Below are 13,015 nucleotides of genomic sequence, written 5' to 3' on the forward strand. Positions count from 1 at the left end.
GAGGCGTGTAAGGGAGACAAGAGAGAGAGGCGCGAGGCTGGCAATGTGGTGAAGGCGTGCCATGTGGTGTGAGTGGAACACAGGCGGGCGTGGTACGTAGATGGGCATGACGGCTCACATTTTTTTTCTTTCTTTCTTTTTCAAGGATTTCACCTTCCTGTTCCTTTCAGTGCAGACACCCAGTAGCCAGATTTATTTGTTATAACTGTTAACACAGCATGGGAAGATTGTAGTAAGCAGTTTATTTTGCCATTAAAAAAAATTATGGGGTTTTAGGTGCCAAAACCACTTCCTGATTACGAGGCATGCCGTAGTGGAGGACTCCGGAAATTTCGACCGCCTGGGGTTCTTTAACGTGCACCTAAATCCAAGTACACGGGTGTTTTCGCATTTCGCCCCCATCGTAATGCGGCCGCCGTGGCCGGGATTCGATCCCGCGACCTCGTGCTCAGCAGCCTAACACCATAACCACTGAGCAACCACAGTGGGTTTATTTGGCCATGGAACACGAAAAAAAGTTCACAGTGCCACAACTGCTCATCATTACATCCGAGTTAAAACTGGTAATGCTATAAGTGCGTTTGACTATACTTTTGTCTGTCTAGTTAAAATGTTTCTATGTTTGTCCCCTCCGATTTTTTCGTGCAACCCGGTTATAGTGAACATCGGTTATAACAATGGAAGTTTCTTGGCACTTGAATATTGTTATAGGTGAGCTCAACTGTACTCACAGTAAAGCCTTTATGCGCCAAGAAGTCTCACCCATCCAGAGATTTCGTTTCATCTACCGATTGCCTTGGACAAGTGGCTGTCATATTATTATTTTTGGTGTGAATGCTGCACTACAGAAAACTAATTTTTTTCGAAGGCACACTTGGCAGAAACGATGCGGAAGTCTGGCTCACCCCCAGAGAGGGAATGGCAGCAATGACAGCCACCTCCTCAATGCCAGAATCATGGTGTCTTTGAATGTTCATTCACCTCAAGTGAACAAGCACACCTGGAAAGCTCTGGCGAGTTGTATTCGGAGCTTGAACTTAGTGCTAACAATTGGGAGGAAGTTACAGAACCTAAAACAACCTTTGTCACCTGGCCGCAGCTCAATAAGAACCCTTTGCTGCCAGCACCACTATCATTTTCTTTCCACACTGCACCAGCAATAACACGTCGCATGGAGGATAACAAAACTACGCTTGAGTCCTGTGATAAGAAATATCATACTTCATATAGACTATGTCTGTGGCCTTGCCCAGCTACAACTCAAAAACATGAAAAAGTAATTAACAGTACAAGACAACAAAAATAACTGAACAGCTGATACTGCAATGATGAAAACGTTTCATAATGAAAAATAACAATACTATACTGGAAATTTTGGTGGTTTTCTGAAAAAATAAAAGTTGGCACAGAAGGGAGAGAGCTGGCATAACCAAGGAGAATGCTCCTGATAATGACATGAAAATAAAACAATACAATATGTTATAAATGGAAAACACGTACGAATATGTCTCCCATTTATCATTTAAAGGGACACTAAACAGACACACCAAATCACTTTAGACTGATATTCTCTCAAAACAAACAATATTTTCGCTAATTTTGTGGTAAGATCGCAGTAAAAACAAACTTCTATTTTTTTTTTATTTCTCATTGAAACCCCAGCACTGGTAAGTCAGTTTGATGTCATAGATTTGAAAACATTTTCCCATATTTGGACCATTGTGGCACAGTAATAGTTCTTAAATGTCCCTAAGTTCATTTTTTCACTCCTTTAGAATACAATGTCATCCATCTTTACTGGTAAAAATTTAACCAAGCCCTACAGACAGTGTAACACCAGGTTGTCAAAGCAAGCTGGTCCAGGAAATTCAAGGCAGCATAGCTGCTTTTAAGTTTCTCAAGTTGGAAGCCTTGTAGGCTTTGAATGGGAGGCCAGGGCCGCTATCTTGTAGCGATGCTTTATGCCTTATTCTATGCTATTCTTATCATCCACCACACACGGCCGTCCAATCCCATTGATAATGTGGGCAGACCGTCGCTCTGACCACTGGCCAAGCGCGAAAAGCGTGAAAAAGCATAGAATCGGAAAAGGCATCGCTACAAAATACTGGCCTAGAGCAACCTACCCGTAGAGCTGGTGGTGCTAATGTGTGATGCTCTCAAGAAGAAGTGGAGAGGGTTTTGCCATTCTAGCAATGCACATACCCCCCTGCTTTCTGCCATTTGCTTGCTTTGCAGAGCCATAATAACTTGCCAGACGCATATTTGGTGGCAACTGCCCATCGTGATCTCTCACCGGTTGTCTGTCTCAAATGCTGTACTCAAATCATTGAAGAAAAAAAAGCGAGAATAAACTGCAAAGCTAGGACACCAGTGATCCATGACAAAGCACACTGCACTAAGGAAGTCATGCTGCTTAGCAGGCCATTTCTATTATCGCTCTGCAAAGAAAGCAGACAATGGAAAGCACGGGGGTAACAGCGTTGCTGGAATGGTGAAACCCTCTCCCTTTTCTTCTCGAAAGTGTCGCAAGTGGCACCACCGGCTCGTCCGAGAGAGTACCCTAGCCACAGCTCATACATTGCAACTCATATTAGATGCAATAGTACATTAAGAGCAGTCATAGTGCAGCACTATTGTCATTGAAAGAATGTACTACAGGGCTTGTGACATGCTTACAATCTGATAATGATGAACACAGTTGCCTAGCGAAGAGATTATAACGCTTGCAGGGTTATGATACTGCTAGCAAGTCTTGCTTGACAGCAATAACATAATAATAGTGACAACCTGGCAAAAGGCGCGAGCGGCAATAAGTAAAACAATGCACACATGGCAATATGCTGTATCAATCAAAGTTAACTCGCATATGCTGTAACCAAACAGAGCAAATAGTCTCCAATGTCCATGACCTATTATGCAGAATCCCAGCAATCTAATGTTCTGGTGAAAAGTTAAGCTAAAGATATACTAGTACCTTGCAGACAGTAGCCAGTAATAAGTCACCCTAATAGCCCACAATGCAGAGCTGTCAAAAGCAGTCACCTTAACACCAGAAATCAATAGTATGCCAACAGTTGAATAACTCAAGTTGGCAGCAGCAATTGAAGGTTGCATGCTTTTGCCAGTTTTCATCTCCATTTGGTACTACTACTAGATGGATAAATAAATGCACTTTTAAATCAATGAGCTTATTTGCTTTTTATTAAAACTTCTTTCTGGGCGAGTTGGTGCATGCTTGACATAAAAATTGTAACAGCGCAAACACATGCAACCACAAAGTACCAAGGACGAGACACAAGCGCTGACTGTCAACTAAATTTTATTGACGGAATACGGATACCTTATATAAGGGGAAAGGCAGAAGTGAAGGGGGGAGGGAGTGATACAATCGGGGAAAATGACATTGCGCATCGATGAACGAACGTGCCGGCAGACCACGGAATCAGGTGCAGGAAAACAAGAAAACTAGAAAAACTAGAAAAAAAATTAAAAGAGTAGAAAAAAAGCGATGGATACTAAGATACAATCAATCAGTAAGCGGTTCGTTCATCGATGCGCAATGTCATTTTCCCCGATTGTATCACTCCCTCCCCCCTTCACTTCTGCCTTTCCCCTTATATAAGGTATCCGTATTCCGTCAATAAAATTTAGTTGACAGTCAGCGCTTGTGTCTCGTCCTTGGTACTCTGTGGTTGCATGTGTTTGCGCTGTTACAATTTTTATGTCAAATATTTGCTCTGACCACGAGGTTTGAGCATATCTCCTGTGATGAAAACACCTCCTTTTGTTCACTGATTTACAATCCGTAAAAAACAAAAAGCAGATGTAACATAAATCCATGTTGCGTCTTCAATGCCAAGCTGGTCAACCTTTTAGCTGTTTCATGTGTTTTTCAATAAATACTGAACCCCAAAATACCAGAGGTTCGTTTGAAAGACCCACGTCACCAGAGAATATCTGCTCTACTTAAATGACCTTCAAAGCATAATCACCTCTGCTATTTCCTTGATTGGATCAATGGAACCATGCGGGAACTGAGGTGAAGATCCCACAAGCTGAAAAAATGAAAAACACATGAGGCCTCGCTCTTCAATAGAGCAAAAAATGAAAAAGGGTTGCGTGGACGTATGTCTCATGAACCCATTTTTCTTGTGAATGAATTAATGTTAATTTGAGGAAAGATAGCACATTGGCCTGTCTGGGGCATAGCCCAATGGCGTAAACCGAAGTACCCCCCCACCACCACCACCACCCTCCCTGGCTTCGCCATTGCCTACCTCATTCATGAATCTTGCAATTAACACTAGGCCCTCAGTCCTCAAAGGCTGCAGAGCACCTGACAAAGGTGGCAATCAGAATCTCTCGATACATACAGGCTACCATTGGATATGTTTTATGTGGTTTGCAAAAGCAAACAAAAGAGACACACTGATCTCTGATCACTGACAAGTGCAGACTCCTTTTCCAGATGCTAATTTCTTGCACTGACTATTGTGCAACAGGCCGCTTCTACATATTTACCTCTTTACTGAAGTTTTATTTATTTATTTATTTATTTATTTATTTATTTATTTATTTAAAACTGTGCACTAAGTATGAAAACCAACCCGTACTGCAACGTGAGAAAAAAGCAGCCTGAGTGTTGTCTCTGGAAATTTCAGTGATACATACTTATATATACATACATTTTCCTTTTCCTGTAGCCTCTAATTTTTTTTTAACCTATGGTCAAGGGAAGCTACATCAAATAGTTGGAAGGTTTCTCTATCTTGCAAGCAATGTGATCGAGCTAGTTGGTACAAGTCTATAACTTTGGATAGCGCAAGAGGGACGAAGGGCAGAACACAAGAATATAAAACAGGCGCTTGCAGATTGAGTTGATTTGCTGTGCCTTTGTGTCAGGTAGCAAGCACTTAAAGAGGACTTATTATGCAGTTTCTCAAGCCACCCTGAATTGATTCAGAGCTCTTTATTTTGTCTTCTAGTTCATGTACTGCCACAATATTTCACTGAGTAAATGGAAAATCACCATCAGCAGCCGCCTAATTTATGCCCACTGCAGGACGGAGGCCTCTCCCGGTAATCTATATTACCCATGTCTTGCATCAGCTGACCCCATCCCCATGCATGTAAATTTCCTCATTTGATCACACCACCTATTTCTCTGCCATCCTCGACTGCACCTCCCTTCCCTGGCACCCATCTCATAACTCTAACAGACCACCGGTTACCTTTCCTACGCATTACATGGCCTGCCCAGCCCTACTTTTTTTCTCCTAAAGGGGTCCTGAAACACTTTTTTATCAAAGTCAAGAAATGTATTTGAAGTTAAACTAGACTATTTCACAATACTTTGAAGCAAGAAGTAGTTCAATGCATTCAGCAGAAGCAATGTTATTGGCCATTAAAGATCACCTTTAATCCCCATCGCAGTGCATGGCCACAACACTCCGCCTATGTCATCCCGGTATGGAGTTTATATTTAATTTTGGATGTTCACATAGACACCACTATTTCCAATTTCGGTGCCTACAACGTGCCAAACATGGTTGTCCTCAGCAAGCAACAGTGCGCTCAGTGAGCGGGCCCATCTCGGCGGTGTCTGCAATATCTACACTACGTAGCAGACCCCGCAGCTACATGCAACTATGGTGTGTATGCACAGTGTTTGCTTTGTGCACAGCAAGGCCACAGAATAAGACAGGGCTGGAGTGCACAATCATCCTGATGTGCTCCAGCTTGGCTATGCTACGTGGTGCGTATCGGCTTTGTCCAGCACCAGCTTGACCGACAGATCCACATCCAACTTGCGCATTTCGAAGCACTGTCAATAGCTCCATATAAAGCAATGTCTGCCAAGGCATCTAGCCAGGAGTGGCCAGGAGTAAGTACACATTGGCAAGCACATGTATGGTCTAACCTTAAGTATAGCGTGGTTTGAGGCTAGTTGATTGTTCAAAACTGATAAAAATTAGTGAGACTCAATGTCCATGACACCGATAAGCAGGGTGGCCAAAGTTTAATTCCTACGTGGGCGGCCGCAGCAGAACATGCACAGATGATAGTCAGCTTATTCCGGAAGCATGTAATTCTTATCGCAATTCGAAAGAATATTTTCACTTACTGCAGCCTGTTTATTAAACTTCGTCAACAAATATACACAGTAACAGTAGGAAGAAGCGGACTGATACATTGATGTCAGCTATCAGTCAACAGCAGCCGTCTGTGAGAATCTTGCATATGATGACATGCAAGCTGCCAGTAGCTTTTAGCGGGCGAGGAGAAGGCCGTGTTTGAAAAGGGAGTGTTTGAGAAATAGTATGTGACTTCGTGCTCCGCTTGTGAGCTCCACGCATCCTGTACAACTGCAAAATTTGGCTGACATGTTCAGAGCAGCGTATGCTATCTGCAGACTACGTTTTTTCGCCAAGCCCAAGGGGTGATTCAGGACCCCTCTAATGTCAGCTAGAATATCATAGGAGCACTTCTTGTTGGCCCATTTTGTGAAACATAAATATTATATGATGGACACAAATAACGACATATTACACAGACAGAGTAGACAGGATTAGTGCTCGTCCTGTCTACTTCGTCTGTGCATGTCTTTATTAGTGCCCTTCATCTAATAACTAGAATACAGTGGAATCTCGTTGATACGATTCTCACGGGCACCGAAAATAAAAACGTATTATCCAAAAATCGTATTATCCAAAACGGACTCCAAAAGATCGCGAATAATACATACGTGGCACAGAACTTGCTTTTATTAAAGCACTTTAAAATAATCCGTCACTTTGCGCTGCACTTTTTGCTTTTCGAGGTCCTGCAGCAAGCTTTTCTGGAACTCGTAAAAACGAGTAGCAGTTTCCTCGCTGAGCTCCGCAGACGCGACAAAGCCACGAAGCCCGTCCAAAGCTTCGAGAGCACCGTCAGTATTTAATTTCGTTTTATACGTTTCTTCTGCGGATTTTCGTCGACTTTTGCTAGGACGTCGAGTTTTTCTTTCAGCGATAACGCTTTACGCTTTCTAGACATGGTGAAGCGCACGGGTGAAACGCGGCACCAAAACAGAAGAAACGATAAGGGCGAAGTGCAAGCTGAACGCTCGAAACACCAAAATGGCAACGAGAAATGGCAAGCACAAAGCCAACAAAGCCTACAGCATCGTCAATGCATGCGCCAATCACTGCTTCTTGGTCACGTGATTTTACCGTGAGTACTATGTCTTAGGATAGATGGCGCTAAAAACCTTCGGTGCGTTAGGTGTGCGAGCTTGCGAAAATTGCTCCCAGAGGCCGCCACACTGCTGCAGGCGCTGTGCAGAAGCACGGCCGGACTCTAGCCGAGCCGAGCCAGGCCAAGCCTCGAGCATACAAAGCGCGCGTCGCCACGTCTTTAGTCCGCCGTGCCTGTCGTTTCGCTCGATGTTAATTTCAGTAGCTCTGCCCACCTGCTTCAAAGGACTGGCTCTGATGTTATCATCATACAGAAGACGTTTCCGGGATCGTATTATCCAAACTGACGTGGAAATACGATCGTATTAGCCGTACAAAAATGCATTTACCTCTATAGGGCATCGGCCGGGAACGAAAAAAAAAAACTTATTATGCCGAAAAACGTATTTAGCCGAATCGTATCAACGAGATTTCACTGTACTATCGACTACTCCTGTTAGCTCGCTAATCCACACTGGTGTCTTCCTGTTTCTTAATGTTGCACCTGATATTTTTCGTTCCATCGCTCCATTCGTGGTCCTTAACTTTTCTTCAAGCTTCTTTGTTAACCTCCAAGTTTCTGCCCCATATGTTAGCAGCGGTAGAATGCAATGATCGCACACTTTTCTTTTCAAGGATAGCAGTAGGCTGCCAGTCAGGACTTGGCAATGCCAACCATGTGCACTCCAACCCATTTTTGTTCTTCTGAAAATTTTCTTCTCACTGTCCAGGTTCCCCGTAACTTATTGGCCAAGGTAAACATACTACTCTTTAAATGCATGTTAAATGAACAGGCATAATATTTCAGGCACTAAAATAACTACAAGTGACATGTTTTTGACAATAACACAACATTTTGGCCCACTGAAACCTCCCCGAGTTCTTATCAACTAAGATGAGGACATGAAGTCTGGCTTATACTCTTGTAGTTGTTCCAACATTGCCATTATAAACAATACATTTGTATTTCAACTCTTGTTGGCTAGAATGTGTACCAAAAAAAATAGGCCCTACACAGTATATACATATATGTTCAGTACATATTATTCCAGGACCATAAAATAATGTACCTATAATGCAGGCTCCTGTTTGTCATCAACTATCGCAGAGACAAAAAATATAATTTACTGCTTCTGCCTTCCTCTATGCAGATGCATGTGCGGCTGAATAAGTGCTATCCATGAATGTCGTGGGAAAAGTTAAACAAGAAAGCCTCCAAAATTTGACTGTACAGTAACTTTTTTGTCAGCAAAAGTTATCATTACCTCCACCTAAATTGATAACACTTGGGCACTTCTGAAGGCCTCCTCAATATACAGCTATTCCCACTCCCCTGTTGTCCTTTAATAGTGATATGCAAGTTCAAAGTAAACAAACATCAATGTAGCACTTATTACCTCTGTTTAGAGCTATACCATCGGAAATCTATCACCATGCATAATTTTCTTTCTTATTCTACTCTACAGTTTATTAGCTCTATAACCTGACTACAGTTTGAAAGCTGCACAGTTCAAAGCACAAGCAGTTTACTCAGTGACATACAAACGGAGATTGCACTTGCCAAGATGGTGTTTCCAGTGATAGCAGCCTTCATTTTCCTCACGTCAACCTTCATCGTCTGCGGGTCGACTGGCACGTGGATGACCTTGATTCTCAGATATTCACCAGCCTGCAATGATATATGTGATGCATAAGGTCACTCTATAGCTATTTTTGGTCATTAAGGGTTACAGACTGGATTCCAAGGGAAGGGAAGCGTAGCAGGGAGCGGCAGAAAGTTAGGTGGGCGGATGAGATTAAGAAGTTTGCAGGGACAACATGGCCACAATTAGTACATGATCGGGGTAGTTGGAGTAGTATGGGAGAGGCCTTTGCTCTGCAGTGGTCATAACCAGGCTGATGATGTTGATGATGACAGCTATCTTTACCATACCATTACACCATTTTTTATTGTGCCATTCCGTGCATATTTCCTAAAGTTGCGAGATAGGTGTCACTATATTGCTTAATTGCAGCTTGAAAATGGCACTGCATCTTACAGTTTCTCCAGTAGCTGCGATTGAAACCTAGTTATAGAACAAGAGACCTTCCAGCATGAACTTTTTACAGCACAGCTGTTTATGGCTAGGGTTCCGTGAAATTTTCATGTGCGAGAAAAAATTATCATCATCAGCAATGGCTCGTGTCACTGCTCCCGCATTCGTCATTGTCTTGTTCTACGACTGGCTCATTGGTGGCCCTTGGCACAACCGCGCGACCCCGCTCGTGCCACTGCTCGTGCCTTCATCGTCGTCGTCTTCCACAGCTGGTTCCGATGCTGCTCATCATGCCAGCGTATACCCATACTGCCCCTCCCTCTGCGAAGGCACTGACGACACTGGCCCCCTGCCAGTCAATGCGGTGATTTCGGTGTATATAATGCGAATGTATATAACAAATGTGTATAATGAATGCATAACATGAATGAACGTGAATGCATAAAAAAATGTGTGTGCATACCTTTTGTCACAATGACCAGTGATCAAGACAATAAATGCGTTCGTACTGTTGTTAAAAATTCTGTCACCTCTTTGTCGTTTGCTACACAGCTTCGCTGGTCATCCACCTTCACAGAGTGGAATGGCTCATTATTTTTTGCTTTGCAATATGCACTGAAAAGAGTGCAAACACTATTACAGTACAGTAGACTTTCATTAATTAGAATCTGGCTAATTTGATATTACAATTAATTCGTTCCTGACCAAAAGTCCTGGCCAGTGTTCATACATTTATACAGGGTGTTTCAGCTAACTTGTGTCAAGCCATAAAAAATTCACGCGTGCACTACGAGAATGCAACCAACTACCGTCTTCTTGAGCAACTCGAGTATTTTTTGCTAGATCTCAGGTCATTAATTAACAATTATTATTTATGAACTTTTAAAGCATTGGTTTAAATGAAACATCTTTAATTAAGAAATTTGTTCGTTTGTTTCTGTATGTATGTATGAGTACCTGTATGTATGTATGTATGAGTATGTGGGGCATTGTGTAAGGGGGGCAAGTACAGTAAATATATATATGCATAAAAAGTAAAATACAATAACACCCTAACAAAGTAAAACATCGACTAGTGCAGAAAGATGTGAATGAACCGAAGAACTTAATAAGATACGCTATAGAAGCAAGGGAGTAAGAATAGCATACAAAGTTGAAAAAAACAAAAATGAAAATGCTACAACTAACAAAAAAGCAATTTTAACTCAATGGCAACAGTGCGATGGAGAATAAATACAACCGACAAAAGACTGTTTTCACAAAAGGAAGAAAAGAAATGAAAAAGAAAATGTTGGTAATAGTATTAGAGGCAAGAGCAATGGTGAAAGTAGGAAATTCAATACACAAGATTTTGGAGCACCAATATTTTTTAAGATTATCGCAAAACTTTGCGTGATTTCGTTCTGTTGCAAGGTTATTCAGAAGGTCATTCCACAAACAGATAGCTCGAGGAAGAGGCGGTAAATTAAATGTGTCAGTATCACCGTATATGCGCGCTAAGCCAAAGTTGTTATGCAGCCTGCATAAGTTCGATGAGCAAGATTAAGGTGTACAGAGGACGTCATGTCGGTGTGAATGCATTTGAGGAATAGTGATAAGAGAGGAATGTCACGACGAGTAATTAATGGTTCAAGTGAAAGGTCTTGTTTAATTTGTGTTATGCTGTATGCGTATATATAATTACAAGTAATGAACTGACTTGCTCTGTTTTGAATAGCTTCTGACATGCTGATCAGGTATTGTTGGTACGGGGATCAAACTGAGGAGGCTAACTCAAGTTGAGGATGAATTAAAGAGAGAGAAGCCGGTTTACGTACACTGGAGGGAGAATTATTCAGGTTACAGCGTAGATAACCTAACGGCCTTGATGCATTATCACAAATGGAAGTGATATGTGCGGACCAAGAAAGCTTCGGGGTTAATGAATGAATGAATAGAATTTATTGATAGGAAAGACAGAGAGGTCGACCTGAGCTAGTGCGCTCTAGTCTGCTACTCTGCACTGGGGAAGAGGGAAGGGGAGTGAAAGTACTGGGATGGATGATGATGATAAGAGAAGTGGTGAGTGCTTATGTACATGAGACAGTTGTCTCGCTAGAGCCACTCGTCGAGCTTGGTGTCCTGCAGAAACTTCAACAATACTTTTGTTGCACGCATTGAAATTGCAGTGTCAGGCCATGGGCCGAGGATAGTTTCCTCCGACAGTGGTCGCCTGCCAACGCTGCCTAGGGGTTAGGTTTGTGCCTAGGTACTTGTACTGCTTAGTGTTCTCCACAATGTTGTTACCAATTTTATATAGGCAGCTAGAGTTATGAAGTTTATGGCTAAGTGTGATTATTTTACATTGGAAAACGTTTAAAGTCATTAACCAGGTCTTACACCATTCACCAATACGTTCAAGGTTCTGTTGAAGGGTAACGTGGTCACTATTGTTGTAAATTGGATGGTAAATAATACTATTATCAGTAATTATGTGCATACAAGATTATATGTTGTCAGGCAAGTCATTAACATAGAGGAGAAATAATAAAGGGCCTAGAACATTGCTTTGCAGTACCCCAGAGGAAACAAAGTGATGAAGAATTATTGTTTAGTACTACAGTACATTGCTGCCAGCTGTTAGAAAACTACGGAGCCATGTTAACGTAAGTTGATGAGCCTACTGACAAATGTCCAAATAATTTATTTCCGTGAAGATAGCCATTGTGGTTTTAATTTTCCAGGCTGCAAAGATAGTGCACGCTGGATCTGAAAAAGTACCCGGTGATTCCACGTGATTCAGGATTCCTTAATCATTACCTTCTGTCCAAGGACCTGCCATCTATTTGACTTAGTTTCAATAACAAGAAATCCCCTGGCTTTGATGATATACATGTTCAAGAAATCCAACGTAATGTTGATGTTTTGAAAGATGTGCTTCTAACAATGAGAAATGGGTTTACTGAACACAGCTTTACTCCGACAAACTGAAGATCACCATAGTTACGCTGCTACATGAGGAGGAACACTGTGATGGAATAAGAGGGGTTTCAGCCCAGGACCACTCGCCAACAAATGCAATTGACACCCAAGTGCACAGACAACACAGAATCTATTCACAGGACAAACTACAACCTGTTGACACAAACTGTCGCTGCACTTGGGCATAGTAACATTAGTGCCCTCAAGCATGCTAACAAATGATCAATGCTGCACACAGACCAAATGCATGCTCGGTCTTCCCAACGTAAAAAGGTGACACACTCTGGACACGATATTCATGTTCCATCAGCTTGCAACTTGTCTAGCCAGAGAGATCTCCGTAAAAGTTAAGGCTGTCTTAGCTCAAGTCAGTGTCCTGGATGGTCATCTCAAAATCTTAGGTTACATTTTGCAAGAGTAATGTTCATGTACCCACTGTGATTGCTCAGTGGTTTTGCTGTTGCGCTGCTGAGCACGAGGTCGTGGGATCGAATCCCGGCCATGGCAGCCGCATTTCGATGGGGCAAAATGCCACAACACCCGTGTACTTAGATTTAGGCACACGTTAAAGAACCCCAGCTGGTCAAAATTATTCTGGAGTTCCCCACTATGGGGTGTCTCATAATTAGATCGCGGTTCTAGCAATGTGAAATCCCATAATTTTTTTTATGTTAATGCACATATAAATTTCGCAAAAATATTCAAAACACTTTTTCTCTGACACGCATTAGGTCTTCCAATACACTTTTTTTTTCACTTACCTTGTCAAAGCCAGCATGTGCTGTTGCAGGAACAACCCTG

At 42.2% G+C, this 13,015-nt stretch overlaps 1 protein-coding gene across 4 annotated transcripts in view; it reads right to left on the minus strand.

Moving 5' to 3' along the window:
* The window catches only part of Sply (Sphingosine-1-phosphate lyase), a 114,138-nt gene that overhangs the window by 38,908 nt on the left and 62,215 nt on the right, over positions 1-13,015 (minus strand). For all 4 annotated transcript variants that reach the window (XR_012825333.1, XM_075678093.1, XM_075678092.1 and 1 more), the window contains exons 6-8: positions 12,976-13,012; positions 8,779-8,886; positions 3,996-4,058 (exon numbers count right to left, since the gene is read on the minus strand). Coding sequence is in view for 3 of the 4 variants with exons in the window: in XM_075678093.1 (XP_075534208.1) it covers positions 3,996-4,058; positions 8,779-8,886; positions 12,976-13,012 (208 nt within the window). In the remaining variant the exon portion in view is untranslated. The remainder of the gene's footprint in view (positions 1-3,995; positions 4,059-8,778; positions 8,887-12,975; positions 13,013-13,015) is intronic.

The sequence above is a fragment of the Dermacentor variabilis genome, unplaced genomic scaffold (genome assembly GCF_050947875.1).
Source record: "Dermacentor variabilis isolate Ectoservices unplaced genomic scaffold, ASM5094787v1 scaffold_15, whole genome shotgun sequence".
Lineage (NCBI taxonomy): Eukaryota > Metazoa > Arthropoda > Arachnida > Ixodida > Ixodidae > Dermacentor > Dermacentor variabilis.